General features: G+C 29.2%; 2 protein-coding genes across 7 annotated transcripts; one reads left to right on the top strand and one right to left on the bottom strand.

The window, feature by feature from the left end:
- Positions 1-645: 645 nt before the first annotated feature.
- On the bottom strand, positions 646-4,586 carry LOC101501791 (ubiquitin carboxyl-terminal hydrolase 2-like). 2 transcript variants are annotated; one of them, XM_004495483.4, is made up of 6 exons: positions 4,479-4,586; positions 4,229-4,282; positions 4,028-4,074; positions 1,960-2,006; positions 1,741-1,843; positions 646-1,654 (listed from the first exon to the last, which is right to left on the bottom strand). In XM_004495483.4, exons 2-6 carry the CDS (start codon positions 4,257-4,259, stop codon positions 878-880), a joined length of 1,005 nt encoding a protein of 334 aa, XP_004495540.1. In that variant the 5' UTR covers positions 4,260-4,282; positions 4,479-4,586; the 3' UTR covers positions 646-877. The 2 variants fall into 2 exon arrangements, with proteins under 2 accessions (XP_004495540.1, XP_027189661.1); XM_027333860.2 differs by lacking the exon at positions 4,479-4,586 and adding an exon at positions 4,373-4,401.
- Positions 4,587-12,185: 7,599 nt separating this feature from the next.
- LOC101501273 (uncharacterized) lies at positions 12,186-16,638 on the top strand. Of its 5 annotated transcripts, none has more exons than XM_012714430.3 (15): positions 12,186-12,374; positions 12,567-12,586; positions 12,888-13,010; positions 13,133-13,198; positions 13,490-13,612; positions 13,874-13,957; positions 14,049-14,167; positions 14,280-14,381; positions 14,651-14,767; positions 14,909-14,977; positions 15,064-15,130; positions 15,218-15,271; positions 15,404-15,493; positions 15,644-15,682; positions 16,195-16,638. In XM_012714430.3, exons 2-15 carry the CDS (start codon positions 12,569-12,571, stop codon positions 16,288-16,290), a joined length of 1,167 nt encoding a protein of 388 aa, XP_012569884.1. In that variant the 5' UTR covers positions 12,186-12,374; positions 12,567-12,568; the 3' UTR covers positions 16,291-16,638. The 5 variants fall into 5 exon arrangements, with proteins under 5 accessions (XP_012569884.1, XP_027189104.1, XP_027189103.1 ...); XM_027333303.2 differs by having other exon boundaries at positions 12,535-12,586; XM_027333302.2 differs by having other exon boundaries at positions 12,535-12,586; positions 12,885-13,010.
- Positions 16,639-18,182: the final 1,544 nt, after the last annotated feature.

Genomic DNA, 18,182 nt, shown 5'->3' with positions numbered 1-18,182 from the left:
TGCAATTCGATTACCAATAAATATCATATTTTCACCAATAACAATGCATCAGGCATGTTGCATGCAGACACAGCACTATTCGTATACAACATGAGATATCATGCATCCAAAATGGAAGCAGCCATGTTGCTGACTTAGGGCAATGGTGAACAAAAAACTGAATGATGATGGAGCTATCAGTTATCCACCACTCTATACAATTCAATCATTGACACGATCAAGACCTCACAAGTCACAACATTCAGTGGCATGTAAATTAAAGCTAGTGTTTGTTACCAAATTCTGCAACAAAAAACATTTATGTTTTCTTTTCCGCAAAATGATGCAAAGCCTATTTATGACTCCCATATAAACAAGCCCGCCTGAGTCGTGAGCGATGAGTAATACACATGAACATTTTGTGACTCATTTCACGTTTCGCACCAATCACTTGATAGTTGGTGGTGAAAACAAGCATAAAGTGCTTAATTTTATAAAATCACTAGTTTTTTTTTTCTTCCAGTTTTATTATGAATTAAGACGCAAGTATCGCTATACTTCACCATTTGCATTTTCGAAGGGAAGCAACACAAGAGGATCTCGCCGATTACAATTTGAGTACTGCCTGATTTCACCTGGAGAGAGATAGAGGGAGAGCTTTGAAGCTTAAATTAATCTCCTCACAAAGTATATTATTAAATCCAGGCGAATGATTCACTAGCAAGGCGAACACATGAATCTATACTAAATAGAGTAGAGTAACCTTGGCTAGAAAAAAGCTTGTGAATTAGTACTCAACAGGAGTGCTAATAATATAATCAAGTGCAACATGATATATATGGGGATGTTCGTCCGGGGAGAAATCCACACAAAAAGTTGTATAAACTGACAACATTGTTCACCGAGAACTGCTTGTTTTCTGCTTGGCCTTCTCAATGAGGGGTTTCAACTGCTTCTTCTCAGCAAGAATCTTTAGAAAGTTAAACAAAAAGGGTATGTAATTGTGTTTCCTACGAATATTTTCTGTCCTCCATTTTTTGAATTTTTCTTCCTCCATTAAGATCTTCTCAGTAGCAGCTTCAATCCCAGCATTCACTTCAGATAGAGAATTGTTCAGTACATCGAAACTGCTATTGTCCACCAGTCTCTCTGCCTTCGATGCAGCCAGCTGCTGCAAAATCCGCTCCCTTCTCTTCTGAAGTTCCTTCAACTCGGAAGTATACACCTCTTTCCTATTCTTGATGATTGCAAGGAGATTAAACCTTATCTCATTTTGTGAATACCTTTCAATACGCTCCTGGATCACAGGTTGCACCAGCTTAAGCCATTCCATATCACCTTGTCCGCCAGCACATTGGCCAAGGCTGATAGGACCATCCTTCAATCCATCAAGCTCATAGAGTACTCCATCAACAGGTAGATAGCTTATAAAGTGGTAAACATCGTCATCTTTGCCAGCAGCCTTTTGCTCTTCAGGGACAAAAGGTTCTGGCCTTGCAAAGCTATTATGGGCTGAACGTATGGCCTCACTATTATTGATGGCCAACCCTTTGAGTTCAGGAGGAAAGTTCTTGGTAAATTCTTTTAGTTTTGTCAACTCTGGACCAACTTCAATATCTGGTGAATTCATAAGAATAGACAAGATTGCCTGGGTTGCACAAGCATTATTAATTACCTACAAATGGATCAAAAAGATAAGTTAAACCGTAAAATTACACAGCAATGATTATATTGGTATTTAATTCTTTTAAAAAAACTAACCTGGCTAGCGAAAAATAAGTTAGGGTTGGGATCTTTGATTACAACACGTTCATCCTTTTCTCCTGGACGCCATTTGAAAAGAAAAATCAACCCATATACAGGCCTGCAATTGAGTGTGGAATTCACATAAGAAGAGAGAGCAGACAAATGTTAACTAATTAATTATCACAACCAATAACCGCCATTACAGTTCAAGATTAACTGAGATAGTACACTGACCTAAGGCTATTGAGAGAATCGAGATCCAAAGAATACAGTTCCTCAACCTGCCAAGACATATCTAGCATGAGGGTAGCATATACGAAAAATTCTAACTGGACTTGGATAGAGAAAAACTGATTTCCCTGAACCCTGGAATTTACCAGAGACATTCTGGATCACAAATTGAAATATTTTGTAGGTCGATAAATTGAAAAGAGAAAAAAAACGTCAGCTGAACAGTTCAAATCCATAATTTTCTGATGGTTTTCCAATTTGGTTGTCACAGTGGTGCAAAAGGCTGTATTCTGAATCAGCGAGAAATAGCAATCAACCGTGTGCTTAACTCGTGCCCAGGAACAGCCATGCACAAGGCACGAGCTTTTCTGGAGAGGATGTAGAGGGAAAGGAATGACATATCCCCTTCCACATTTCAGGACTCACTTACTTCAATAAAATATGCATTGCAGTTTTATTTCTTATGTTCACTTTTATTTACAAAAGTATCACATTTCATTTCGTATTTTCAAACACTTGTAAGGAAACAATGAACACAATTTTCTATTGTTTTCACTATTTCTTATACAAATCATTGAAAAACAAAAAAAAAATTCAAAAACAGTGGTATTTTAACCATTAACAATGAATACAAGAAATAGACTAGAAACGTTTTCTCAAATCAAACAAACACTTTATTTTTCATTTTCTATCTATAGTTCATGCTTGAAGGGGAGCATTGACACAGCAATAAGAGTTGCTACTGTGTGATAAAGAGGTCATGGGAACTTCTTGCAAATGTGTTGCAAGGTAAAGCTGTCTACATACATAACAGGTCCAACCCTTCCCTGGACTTTGTTATTGCAGGAGTTTTATAGCACCAAGTTGCCCTGTTTTTATCTATGGTTCATGCTTACTTTTCTGAATAGGAAACCGCTGGTCTATAACATTGCTAACAGAAATCTCATTTCATATAATTTCACCTCCTCGATGCCTTTAGTTGAAAATTTCAATAAGGTGGTACAGATTCCTTTACTCCATCACTTTTTGGAGCTATTACAGTATTGGACTAGCCTGCATACTTTTATTGTTATTTTTCTTATACCATGTGACAATCTTTGAGGACTCTGTTGTTGTGGGATGGGTTTTTAATTTCTTAATTTTGGAGTTCTGAACATGGCTGATTCGAGGAAGTTACCATCTGGAAAGACCAATGTTGTCAACTACGGATCGCGAAAAAATAGCGGTTTGTTCAAATTCCACTATGCTAAAATGGCTATAGCACTGCAATAGCGGCTAGTTGACAACACTTTGTATTAAATAGCATATTACAGAGCAATAGTGTTTTGTCCAAATTATGCTATGCTATAGCACTATAGTAGTTATTTGACAACACTTAAAAAACACTGGGCAGCCTTTCTTTTGATTTCATGTCATGTCCTCTCTTATTTCAAATTTAGTTTGGAGGACATTTTACCCTCCCCCTACTAGTTTTTTCCCTCTCCTCTCTAACCAGCTATTTACTTTTTTTAGGAATTATATGATGTATCAGTCCGTGAAGACTTCACAAAACTGAGATTAACAGACATAACCATCTGTGTAAAGTTATTTTACACTGACAAACAATCATTAACTTGCCAAAACCTTAAACAATTGCATAACTACTTTTTGGGTTTTTATTAAAAAAAAAAAATGTATAATATGATGTGGCAAATTGAATAGTTGTGATTGAATGTCAATGTAAAATAACTTTGAGTGTGTGTCCCCAAAGGTGTAATCCAATGGTAAGGTTTAGGACGTTGAAGGAGTTTCATGAAGGAGGTTAAGGATTTGATCTCTAGCACTAACAATTTCTCCCTCCCCCTAACTAGTTACTAACCACTAACGTTTTTTCCTATAAAAAAACTATAATACCAAAAATGTTTAAAAAAATGGCAGTTTAATATCTCCTAATGTTGATTTTAAAAGTTTCATTCAGATGTCAAGCAAATTTAATATACTAAAGAGGAAACAAAAATAAAACGCTACACCAAACACAAGCTAAAAAACTATGAGAAAAAATAAAAAATGTCAAAATATCCAACAAAATTACCTGAACCCCTTTCACTTGCATTTGCTGAATAAGTTCTGTAAATACACCTGAGGAGAAATAAAAAAATAAAAAAATAAAAAATAAAGAAACCAACTTTAAAGCAATGTATAAATCAAAATGAAACGAAAACCCTGAACCCTAAGCGTAACTCTAATAAAATATTCAATTCAAAAGACGAAAAAAAACATTCAGTGGGTATACCTGGATCGGACTCAATGGTACACCAAGACATGATTTCAATTTGTACGAAGCAAGCTGCAAAAAAAAAAAAAACGAAGAACACGAGTTTATGGAAATTTTCTTACTTTTTTTTTCTTTCTCCAACAAACAGATAATAAACAAAACCTATAACTCCTAATCTTGTATTCGGATTCCAGAAATATTCGAGTCGTGAAAGTAGCAAAGGACGCTAAAATTGAATCAGATTGGGAATGAAAAATAGAAAGAGTACCTTCGTGTTGCTTCTGCACTATAAATTCTACTTTCTTCAAGCCTTCATCGGCAAGGGTTTATACTTTATACATCATCATATGATATCCACTCTTTATTTTATTTTTTTACTTTGACAAAATCACTTTTATTTTTAAAACAAAAATAAAATTGTTACATTTTAACACATTTTCCCCCAAATAAGTTACCAATTCCTTATCAACTAAATCAATGTTAGTTGACAAAATTATTATTATTCATTTGTATTGCTTTAAAAAATAATTGCATAAAAATTAAATTCTTTTAATTATTTAATAGTTATAATTCAATATTATTATTTATGTGCATTACTTTTAAAAATAATTATGATAAAAGTTAAACTCTTTTAATCATCTTATAATTATAATTACAGTAATATAAAAAAAATTATATTGTTAATGTATACAGAATAAATATGTATTTTTTAAAAAAATTAATTTTTTAAATAGTCGATATTAACTTGTTAATGAAGAGTTAGAAATGAGTTAAAATAAAATTGATTTTACTTTTAGAATATGTTTTAAGTTGCATTTAGAATTTTAGATTCAAAATAATTTTGCAACTCACTTTAACAATAATATATTTAGATATAAATTATTTTACATCTAATTTAACTTTAAAATAAAATTAATTTTTGATTAATTTACTCTAACGCATTGATAATATAATATCAAATTATTATTTACACTTTATAAAAAATAATATTAATATATCTCCACAGTTATGTAAGTGGTGTTATATGATTAGATTTATGTGTACAAAATTTTTACATTTAGATGACCAATGGTCTTTTAATAGGTTCGTGATTCAATTCTTTTAGAATCTGATTGTTATAGATTTTAAAGAAAAAAAATGATTTTGGTAATTTACAATTGAGATATTTTTAAGAAAATGATAAATTATTTTATGTTTATTTGTCGTAGTAAAAAGTCATTTAAAAAAAATGTTATGAAATATAATTTTTGTTATAAGCTACTAAAAATAGTTTCTTCTTTTGAAGAGATTTTAAACGGAGACATTCAAATGAATCAACACACAACGGTAAAAGAAGAATTATTATCTTATTGATTCATACATTAATTAATCAGAGATAGATTTATATCTACTTTGATTTATGCAGTATTGATACTATTATACATGTTAAATTATTAAAAACTCTAGTAGATTAAAGTTACTTTCGGAAAGAGCACATTCGAATATCATTTATAAATAAAATTATCTTGTTGTCATTGTTCCCCTTTATTGGAAGCAATTAACAAGTAAAAGATTTCTATTAATCACAATTTGTGTGTTAATTGACTAAGGTTGGAGCTTCTCAATATTATATCTTGTTGTTATTATCTTACCGTCCTCCTACTCTCAATCAACTGGTTATGTTGGATGCATCGAGATTTTCTAATCAAACACCCTTACTAACATAGATATGGGGAACAAGTGTGTCCCTTCAACACACTCTTGGAGCAATTAAGAAGTTCAACCCTTCAAGGAAGACAATAAATGTGCTAATAGGCTAATCAAGACAACAACTTTTGAAGACTATCTTATTGTTATTATCTTCTTGTCCTCTTCATCGCAGACATCCAATTATGTTAGATGCATTGAAATTTTGTAATATGTTTCTCTTGTCATTGATTTGGTAAAGTGTTGTGTCCCTTTAAGTCACCCTTGCCCCATTACTTGAAGTAATCAACAAGTTAAAGAATTTCCATTAACATATCTACTTTGCTCACACCTTGAAGGAATGTAAAATGTGTGTTGACTGATTAGCTAAATAAGAGTTTCTTAATACTAGATCATCTTGTATTTATTATCTTCTTATTCTCATAAGGAGTTTGCTTTGTTTTTCTCTTTTTTTTGTCTCCTTTTTCTTTTCATTCTAGTCTCAAAAATATTCTATAATTACAACAACCATACATTTATATTTGGCTTAATTGCACTTTTGGTCCCCCTATTATAGGTGAAAATTGAAAGTAGTCCCCCCATTTTGTTTCTCCCCAGTTTTAGTCCCCAAATAGAATTTGAGTCCAAATCATGATGAGTTGTCATTTTTTTAATGACGTGTCAATAAAAAAGCTGACGTGGCAGACGCTTACGTGGAATAAACTTATTATTATATTATTTCTAATTAAAAAATATAATTTATATTTTAAAAATCATTATTATAATTGTTAAAAATCATTATTACAAATAAAATTTAATTGTTAAAATTAAATTAAAAAAAATGAACCCTAAGCTTGAACCAGAAGCATATCATTCAACAAAAGCTTGAACCCTAAATTAAAAAACAGCCCCAATTCAACAAAAGCTCCCATGAAATAAAGCCCCAATTCAACACCTAAAGCAATATTTCAAGTCTTCGAACTTATAAGAGGCGAAAGCATGATCAGTCAAGTTCAAAAGGCAAAGCTCAGGAGGATTGCAGAAAATGTGCGGAAACTGCAAGTCGTATAGCAGATCAGGTTTGCTCTCCTCCTTTATTTGTTTTTCATTTGTGTAAGTATAGAAGATGTAAGTATTAACAATAAAGCCCCAATTCAACACCTAAAGCAATATTTCATGGGAGCTTTTGTTGAATTGGGGCTGATTTTTAATTTAGGGTTCAAGCTTTTGTTGAATGATATGTTTCTGGTTCAAGCTTAGGGTTTATTTTTTTTAATTTAATTTTAACAATTAAATTTTATTTGTAATAATGATTTTTAACAATTATAATAATGATTTTTAAAATATAAATTATATTTTTTAATTAGAAATAATATAATAATAAGTTTATTCTACGTAAGCGTCGTCAACTTTTTTATTGACACGTCATTAAAAAATGACACCTCATCATGATTTGGACTCAAATTCTATTTGGGGACTAAAACTGGGGAGAAACAAAATGGGGGGACTACTTTCAATTTTCACCTATAATAGGGGACCAAAAGTGCAATTAAGCCTTTATATTTCTTTTTTGATTTAAGTAATAAATTTAGTGATTAGATTCACACATCTTAAATGTAGAAAAGTGGAGAATCTCAAATTCAAATTTTGCAGCTACCATCTAATTATAGTATTTAATTATACTATAATTATAGTATTTAATTTTAGAATTGTACTTACGATTAGTTATAGTATTTTTATTATTATTTTATAATTATAATTGACTGGTATCATACAATAATTTAGTTATATGCATATTTCAAATTTGTTTGTACAATGTTTTATGTCGAACAAATTATATATTAAATGAAATTATTTATTTTATTTTTTAACTCACCGTATATTATAACTTTTACACAAATTAGACTAATTTTCAAATAAGCGTATTTAAAAAAAGAAGTCGATTTGTTTTTCTAAACTACATTCATGTAAAATAATTAGTTATTATTAATTATTAATGTAAAATAAATTTACGCAGATAATACATATTGTTTTAATCTTGTATGAAGTTTGAAAATGTCAATTTTTGCAGGAATAGTTATTTTTTTTTATAAATGTCATACTATATATTAAATAATAATGCACCTATATGTTGTAAATAAATAATGCCTCTTGATTATAATGTTAATGAGTATCTACATAAATAAATAATAGTCATCTGTATCTTACTTGTTGGATAAAAATAATATATGTGTTCAGTGTTCTATCTATATCTGGACAAATAGTGACTAGCAAATATGTAACGGGTTTTTAAGTATTCATAAATATTAATGGATATTTATGAATATTATCTTTTGAATAAAAAACTATTCATGTAATTTTTTTGTTTGTAATTATGTAAAAAATTTCTCTTCTTTTATTAATAAAAATTATTGACACATAAAAACATTAATATATAAACAAAATGTATCATAAAATTTATTATAAAAAGTATTATTATTACATTAACACACAAAAATTCACTACAACATAGTAATTTTATTAATATACTAACAAATACAAATATCTAAATATATAAAGGTCGACCCAATAATTTTGGAGCCTAAAACATCATTTAAAAATGAGATTTTGTTGGGTAAAAATTATGGATCTTATGTTTAGAGCAGTCAAAAAAGTTCTCAACTACTAGGTCCCCTTAATTTTTTTCCTATTAAACCTTTAATATTAGCCCCCCTATAAATATAATTTTTTTTTTAAATGTTGGTCTATTATTTCATGGGGCTTAAGAGAGGGGACTCAGGGGGCTTATAGGCCCTAAATATTTTGATAATATTGAGATTTCTTCTTGAAAAATTTTTGAAATTTATTTTAATCGAAAAAAAAAAAATAATATTTTTTTCTTTAAAAATTTTGTGAGAAAAATAAATTAAAAAATCGATTTTTTTCTCCAATAAAAAGAATTTAAAAAAAATCGAAATTTTTTTATCGGTGAAAAAATCAAAAAAAATTAAAAAAAATTATCAAAATTTTAAAAAAAAATTGATTTTTTTTAAACGTGGGCCTATAGGCCCACTAAGCCCCCAAAATTTTAGGGGGCCGGGGCTTACTTTTTGGGGGCCTTTTAAATTATAAATTTTTTTTACCCCTCCAATATGTGGGCTGAGGCCAATAATTATGGGGCTTGTCAAATTGACAGCTCTACTTACATCTATAAATGTTAAAAACTTATTGGTTACACACACATATATAAAGAGAGATCAAATTAATATTACAATGCTCAATTACATTTTAACCATACAAATTTCGTTGTTTGATTGAAAGTTATATCATAGAAATCATTTATATAATATTTTACAAAAATTTAAAATTATTTTATATGTTATTGAGATACATCAAAATTTATGCCGTTGTGTTTTTATTAAACATCATTGATTTTTATGAGTTATAATCATTAATCAAATGACTTTTGATATGTACAAAATTTTACACGAATAATCTATATGATATAAATTTTTAATTCAATAGTGAATTTTGTAAGTTTCAATCGGTTAAAACATTTTTGAAGAGTGTAACATTACATTAGTATAAGAGATAGTTAAATCTTAATCATACAATCATACATAGATGATCATGATTACGAGTTAAATATCTATCATACAACCATATATCTCACGTGCGCACACACTCACATATCACATGCGGTTTATAAAAGCAAAAGACCTAGTGGCGGCCTCCTTTTCTCTTTCTTTCAATTTTTTTTTTTTATTCAAGATGAATGGTTTTGGGGCAATTTTTGATCCAAAATTACTCTTCTAATTTGTTTTTTCATTTTCTTTTATTCAAATGAGTGACTTTCACATATATTTAATTTTCTTTTTCGTGATTTCGTCGTTTTGGTGCAATATTGTTTTGGTTTTCCGTCTTGTTGTGGTGTTCGTTTGACTTCAGATTTACATATCAACATCGACCAAATGTAAATTCAATCAATGACTTTAGTGTCTTCAAAGTTGAAACTTTGAAGACATGAGTATTTCGAACACTTCAATTTTGTTATATTTGTAGGCTTTGTCACATTTGTAAACATTGTCGTTTTATACTATTAACTTGGATGTCGTGAGTTTGTTCGCAAATTAATCATTTTCATTTTTAGAAGCTTTGAATTGTATCGATAATCTACAATTTGAATGAATAAATATCGTTTTTTAGTCAAAAAATGTATCATAAATAAAATTTAATGTAGAAATCATTTATGTTATTTAAAATATAAGATACACTTAATTTTTAATTGTCTATCAGAATTCTTTTAATGTACATCATTTAAATCGTAAAAAAGATAAATATTGACAAAGTTTGTATTTGAATCAAAATATTGCACTTTAACATATGAATTAACATATGACTACAAGTGAATTTATAATTTGAGTAATAATATCACAAACTATTTAGATTAGGTGTAATTTTTTGTTGGATTAAATTATTCTTTTAATTCATTAAGGTTTTTACTTTGGTCCATTAATTATTTTATGTTTCATTTTAATATTTTAACTATACTTTCGCTAGTCAAGCTAGTCATTTTAATCTCTTAACTATACTTTCGTTGATCAAGTTAATCATTTATGTTTGTTTTTTTTTTTTGCCAAAAAATATTATTTTTTGTCGTTTGAAATGGAAGGAGTGAGACTAAAATGAAACTGAAAAATAATTTAAGGATCTAAAAGTAATAAACGAGTTACTAATTAGAGAAGTTGATGCTCAAATGATTCACTTTGAGAATTATATAATATTTTCAAATGTAAAAAATAGCAAACGAAAAATGATTAAGAAGAAGAAAAGGATTAATCCTAAATTAGAGAAGAAGAGGAAAAAAAATCATTTTTCACTTTAGATTTTGGAATGAAAAATAACTATAAACTTAAAATAAAACTAAAACATAAGATAAAGACTAAAATAACAGTTTATCTTTTTTGTAAAATATTTATTTTAGCTTAGATACCCATTATCGTACCCTCCTTGCAGATTTTATCAGCATATACATGTAAGGACTTTTTTCTTTGATCTCTTTGACTGTTGATGGCTCTTTGTGAATTGATTCATCGCAATCTTACAATTGATTTTAATTGATTGTATCCCAAAAGCAGCATAGGTTGAAATAGCAAGTTTTTTTGACAAGAAATAGGAAATTTACTATAGCATGATATTGTGGATTAAGATGCGGCATATCAGAAAGCGAAGATTATGAGCCAAACGAGTCGATAGATACGCAATAACAAAATTAAAGAGAATAAGCCCATTGTGACCGCTATGTTAACAATACAAATATATATAAAAAAATGATTAAATTTGACTTTTTTAAAATTAAAAACAACACAAAAATTGATTAAATTTGATTTTGAGCACATGCTATCGTGCAACACCTCACCAATAGGAGGAGGCGTTAGTCAAATACACAAAATATAAAATATTTACCAAAAAAAAGTTCTGATAAAATTATTCGACGTGACGAGTGATTGTGGCATAATTATAGTTGCTATCAAATTGAATTGGATACTTTTTGGAGTCAAATGAATTTGATACTCATTTCCTCGCATGTTACGCATGTTATGATGATTCATAACCGGAGTCCGTGCAATACACCTGGAGGTGTAAGGTGATTTTTTTAATCATAAATATCTCCCCAACTCAAGCATAATCCATTTTCGTCAATAATATTTATATTTTTTTAGTTAAGTTAAAATTTTAAAAAACGGTATAAGGTGATTTTTAATAGTGGAAATAATATTATTTTAATAAATTTATTTATTAAATATAATTTTTAGATGTTGTAAATTTTAAACAGTTTATTATATTAATATAATTAACTTCGCGTAATATTTATTTTTTAAATTAATAATAAAATAATCGATTTTATATTTTTAAATGATATATATATATATATATATATATGTGAATGAGATCTGTTTAATGAGAATGACATTTTATGTGAGAGTAAAAAAATTCTTGTCATCCATTAGATTGAAATAGATGGTTATGACAATTGTTAAAAATAATTTAAAGGACCAAATATTATTATAATTTTTGTACCGATTGGGACAATAACTCAAACATACAATTTAAAAAAGATAAAAATTAATTAAAAAAATGACCAAAATAAAAAATTAAATAAAAAATAAACCTACAAAATTATATTTAAACTATGATTTTATTTGAATAAAAAAAAGATGATTTTATATTAAAAATAGATATACAAATACTAATAAGTATGTAGATTGAAAATGAGAATTATTATATAATAAAATTTAGAAGAGTGGACCGAGTAGCAGGAGGTTAAAGTTTGAGTTTGAAAGATACGTGCGCGTGAATTTATGAAGAATATGAACAACCTTTGAGTTTTGCTATAAAAAAAAAAACAGAGAAAGAAACACACGATATATTTGAGGCAGAAACAGTGCTCCCCGCGATATTCGCTTCCCGCTCCTTTCGTCAACTAATTATCTCTATTCCTTTAAAACTATAACTAAAGGTTCTTTTTATCCTTTTTCATTTTTTTCTTTCTTTCTAATTTTATTCTAAACCTCACCAATTTTAATTACGTTCATCATCACCGTCTCTAATTCTTCTTTCTAACACTTTTTCCACGAATTTCGATTTTGATTCACAAACAATTATCACAATAATAATAGCCTTTCTCTGTTCTCTGAATTTTCAATGCAAGACATGAAGTCACCTGCTCGGGTAATCTTTTCTTCTTCATTTCAATTTTTGTTATAACTTGTGTTTATGCAAATGATTATTATTAATTCACGATGAAAATAGGAATCACAATTTTTTTTATATATATATAGGTTTTCTATTTTGAATTTTTTATATTGACTCATTATTACTTGGTTAAACTTTTTATGAAACAGCGTTGATTCTATTCTGTTATTATTGTGATAATAATAATAATAATATATTATTATTATTATTATTATTATTATTATTATTATTATTGATTATTGATTTCTGTAATATTTAATTTTGTGTTTTGAAGCAGACGGTTTTGGTTTGTGATTCAAAGAGTAAAAAATCATGTCTATATGGAATTTTTCCAGCGGCACTTTTAATATGTATTGCTGTATATCTCACAAGTTCAGTATACTCACAAAGCTACAAAGAGGTATTGTATATTTCAAGATAAAATTCAGAAAATTATGATGAATTGACTTTGACTTTGACAAAGTAAAATTTGTGATTTTTTCCCAAATTTCTAAAATGGTTGATTGATCTTGTGCTCTGCAGAAACTATCAAGTTTCAAATTGGATGTAGATAGGAATGTGGAAGTGGAAACTACTGATATATGCAAGGTTTGTTTTCTCTTACTGTGAATTAATTTGACAGGGTGTATTGTATATAATATTTTTGTGAATTGTCATGTTTGATCATGTAGTATTTAGTGGCGCTATAGCTAAGCAAAATTTAAACAAATCACTGATGTTCTACGATACACTACTAAATATTGGCTATAGCGGCACTAGAGTATTGTTGCTTAGTGGAATTTGAACAAACTATTATTTTATGTGATTCATGATTGACAACTCTATTACTATTTTGGATGTGTAGCTATGGTGCTTATATCTGTTTATCTTGTTTAGTAGAAGCAGTGCAGGCCTAGTGGAAGTGAGGCATTACCTGCTGGTATAGTCTCAAGTACTTCCAGTTTGGAGATGAGAGCTTTATGGGATCCTCAAACGCCTAAGAAGCGTCATCAAGAAGGATATGTAAGTTTCACTCACCTTTGACCACCCAACTTTATGTGATTTTCGGTTCCCAAGAGAAAAAGGTTCTAGTAATCTAAAGTTCGACTGAGACATAAATAAATCATGACCAAAGATTGTTCCAGTCAGGATTCGAACTTGGGTGCACCAATTGTAGATGTCTTTTTATTTATTTATTTATTTATGTTTTGATGTCATTGATGTAGCCAATGTTCTCCCTTTTAAGTTGCTTCTCATGATTACTAATTGCTCATACTTTAACAGATTAACGCAAATGCATCAACCAATTTGTTTGCAATGGCAGTTGGGATAAAGCAGAAAGATCTAGTAGACAAGATGGTCAAAAAGGTCCTTTAATGTGTTTTTTGTGCAGATTTTTCATTACTAAATACTCTGTTTTATCAATGGATCATGACCCTCTCTCTAAACCAAATTGCAGTTTCTAGCAAGTAATTTCACTGTGATGCTTTTCCATTATGATGGCATTGTCGACAGATGGAAGAAATTCGAATGGAGCGATCGTATCATTCATATATCGGTAGCTGATCAAAGCAAATGGTAGGTCTCTAGGTGATTTGATTTCACATTCAATTTCTATATCCATATTTTGAATAACTTCAGTTATCTTATATATGTTGTGTGTTGTGCTAAACATGTTTTCAATGACCAGGTGGTTTGCCAAGCGTTTCTTACACCCCGACATAGTTGCAGAATATGATTATATTTTCCTTTGGGATGAGGACCTAGGAGTTGAACATTTTCACCCTGATAAGTATGTAGAATTATTTGTTACTTTTGCTTAATTAGTTCCAGTGTTGTAAATTGCAGATTGCAAAAAAAGCAATTTGTTCAAATTACGCTACAGTAAAGTGCTATTGTACTAAATTGCGTATTGTGGATCAATAGCTGTTTGTTAAATTTTTCTACGCTATAGCTGCTGTTCGACAACACAATCATAAATTTTGATTCCATTGTACTATTTTAATTGGCAACAATGGTTAAGGATTATTGTTTGACATTTTTCCTTTTATGATTTTTAAGGTATGTTTCTATTGTCAAAAGTGAAGGGCTAGAGATATCACAACCAGCACTTGATCCTAAAAAATCAGAAGTTCACCATCAGATTACTGCACGTGGGAGGAGATCAAACGTGCACAGGTTCACCCCTATACTAATTTTATTTAGTTATCCATAATTACATTTTTGTATTGGATGAACATTAATGTTAATGTTACTATTAGATAAAAGTGTTCTTACCCATGCTTATTTTGTACATACTTTTGGTCATTGTGTTCACAGGAGGACATTTAAAGCTGGTAATGATGGTAAAGGATGTGATGAAAGTAGCACTTCTCCTCCTTGCACAGGGTAAAAAAAGAAATTCCAATGGAAAATTCAATATGGATTTCCCTTGATTTTATTCAGTCGATGAAATATGAATTTTTTTGTTTCAGGTGGATAGAAATGATGGCTCCTGTTTTCTCAAAAGCTGCATGGCGATGTGTGTGGCACATGATTCAGGTGCACCCCTATGTTCCACTAATGCTGCCGTGAAAACATTACTTTGTAAAACACATTATTGCTCATCATTTGTGGTTTATTTTGCAGAATGACTTGATCCATGCATGGGGTCTAGATATGCAACTTGGCTACTGCTCTCTGGCAAGTTATATATGCTCATTATATCCTTTGGTTCAATTTCATGATTTTTCTATTTTTTTACAGCATTATGTTATGTTTTTTTTTAATTTTGCTTTATAGTTTCATCTGAAATTTTTTATGTATGATGAATAGGGTGATAGAACAAAAAATGTTGGTGTTGTTGATGCCGAATACATTGTTCACTACAATCGTCCTACTCTTGGTGGCATCGATGAAACTGGGGTCAGAAATGCGACATCTTTATCATAGACTTTAAGTTTAAATATGCAGAAATGCTAAAGTTTTCTTATGATTATAATTTCATAACATGCTTGTCATTTAAAATGTGTATCTTAATTCTATCAAACTTGACTTATAAATTGTGACTTTCAGGTTTCAGTTGCATCTCCTGAAAAGGACCATAGAGTTGATGTAAGTTTTACTATGTTGTCACTATTTGTCAATTAATTGAAGTCACTGTCTGATTGTTTCTATGTCAAAAACACATTTCATTTTGATGGTCCAAAACTACTAGCACACGTCCTCATTCAGTCCAATTTAGAATCATAGCCAAATACAACCAATATCATATTCTCTTTGAAAATCTTGTCCTTTTTTATGGCCAGTGCTTAGGTTATGTTTGTTTTGATTAATTATATTTTTATGGACCTTCTAGAGTTTAGTGCAATAGCCAACACAAAATATAATGTCTTAAGAGTTTGAAAATGACTTGTGAACCTCCATGATAATGACTAATTGCTTATCCAATTAGCTCACATTGCATATAGTATAGTTGAGATTCTTCTTGTATATGATAAAACTTGTGTCATATAATTATTGGAAGTTGTCATTTTCTTCCTTATTTTAGTGTCATACTGTTATCTTAATTATTTCTGAATTATTTGGCATATGTGACCAATATATTAATTTTTTGGGGGGTGCAGGTGAGGAGGCTTTCTTACAGAGAATTAGATATTTTCAGAAAACGTTGGGAAAAAGCAGTTGAGGAGGATAAATGTTGGGTGGATCCATTTCAATAGCTAGTACATCAATTGAAGTGAAGTCATAGTCAAAGTTATGTAAATTTTGTAAAGAAAAAAATACATATCATTTATGTGAAGTGAAGCAAATGCAACTCACAGCTACAGCAATTGATCATAATGGAGACTTTGGAGAGTCTCAAGGGCATAAAATAAAAATAAGAGAATGTGGTAGATATGATGAGAGAGTAGTTAGAAAGTTAATTTAGAAGTGAGGTTCTTTTTACTTGGGAAAACATCTTGCAGTCATATATTATTTATAAAGTAATTGATGTTAATTACTCAAGTGAATTTGAAAACAGTTTGTGATTATTGGTTTCATCATATTACCTTATTTATTTTATCGGCTTATGTTTATGCCTGGATGGTTACTCTGTTTCATTGCCTTAGCACATTTTAGAGTACTAACGATATTTGTTTGTTATGAATTTTTTTTCTTTATAAAAAGTCTAATGTCCAAATTCATACACAGGAAATGTGAGAAAGAAGAGTATTCCTGGTTATGAACTTAAGTTTCAATATGTCAAATATCACTATAACTATCTATATTTAGTGTTGGATACTTGAAAAAAAATATGTTGAACATATTTTTAAATGTCCCTATATTTTATGCAAAAGTATAGGGAGAGAGGTTGACAAGGTGGGAAGGTCGCAGTGGCACATGGTTCTCATTCGGTTATAGAGAATGTTGGGCTGTGCCAGAAAAATAACGTATGGTTTTGATCATTCATCTTTTTTTTCTCTTAATGTATGTTTTTTTCTGAAAAAAATAGTTGTTTCATCTTTTATAATCTTTTCCCTTAATGTGTTGGATTCCACAAAATTGATCTTATTTATATTTTTTTTTATCGTTAACTAGTTAAAACTCCCTGCATTTACATAAATATGGAGGAAGTGTAAATTTTAAATTGTTTAAATATGTTTTGGCCTTTGCAATTATAATATTTTTTTATTTTATTACTCGTGTAAGTTTTTTTGTTTAGATTAGTTTCATTTTAAAATAGTCATTTTTTCAAATTTATGTTACAAAACACTAACAATGTTAATATATTTTTGGTTCCACCAAGTGTTTGTGAGAATGTGTAATTTTGGATGAAATGACACGTAGTGACCATATAATTGTTGTTGACTAGATAATATTTAATATTAAAATTTATTTTATTAATTCATTTAATTAACAACTTAAAACTAATTAATTAATAAATCAATTAAATAATAAAAATTCAATAATCTTCGTCTTCAACCCTAATTTTTTTAATAAAAACTCAGCAACATTCATCTTTAACCCTAATTTCTTCATCTTAAAATCACAAAGAGTGTATTTGTTTCAAGGTTTGTAATATTATTTTTGGGAATATGGAATCTGATGCAACATTACTACATTTGTTTCAATATTTTAAAGAATTATTCCAAAGTATTTTTTTATTCCCATTAATGTTACTTATACATGATTTCTATTTTTATTTTTTTTAAATTTTAAACTAATCAAATTTCAGAAACATTCTTATGAAATTCAAATTTTCACCTAACACGACATGAGTATGAATAGGAATGTTATTCCTAGAAATAATATCCTAGAATATCACAATTTCATCCCTAGAAACAAACATAACTCAATTTGCTTAAGATAATTTATTTATTCAAATAGACTCAAAATAAATTCCAAGAAGCATTAACGAAAATAGTACTACTTCCTATTGATCATGCCAATAAAATAGAAAAAATTGGAATTCGTGATCACAACCTTCAATGAAACGCAATATGCTTCATTTCCTTGCGTTATCTTCTAGTTTTGATGTGGTTGTTCCACCATTATCTCCCATTTATGTGCTGCCAGCCAACTATATCAGTTTGTGATGACATCGTAGATTCATATTCTTTCAAAATGAACG

This window comes from Cicer arietinum, chromosome 4, assembly GCF_000331145.2.
Source record: "Cicer arietinum cultivar CDC Frontier isolate Library 1 chromosome 4, Cicar.CDCFrontier_v2.0, whole genome shotgun sequence".
Classification (NCBI taxonomy): Eukaryota; Viridiplantae; Streptophyta; class Magnoliopsida; order Fabales; family Fabaceae; genus Cicer; species Cicer arietinum.
This window is presented reverse-complemented; position numbering and strand designations above follow the sequence as displayed.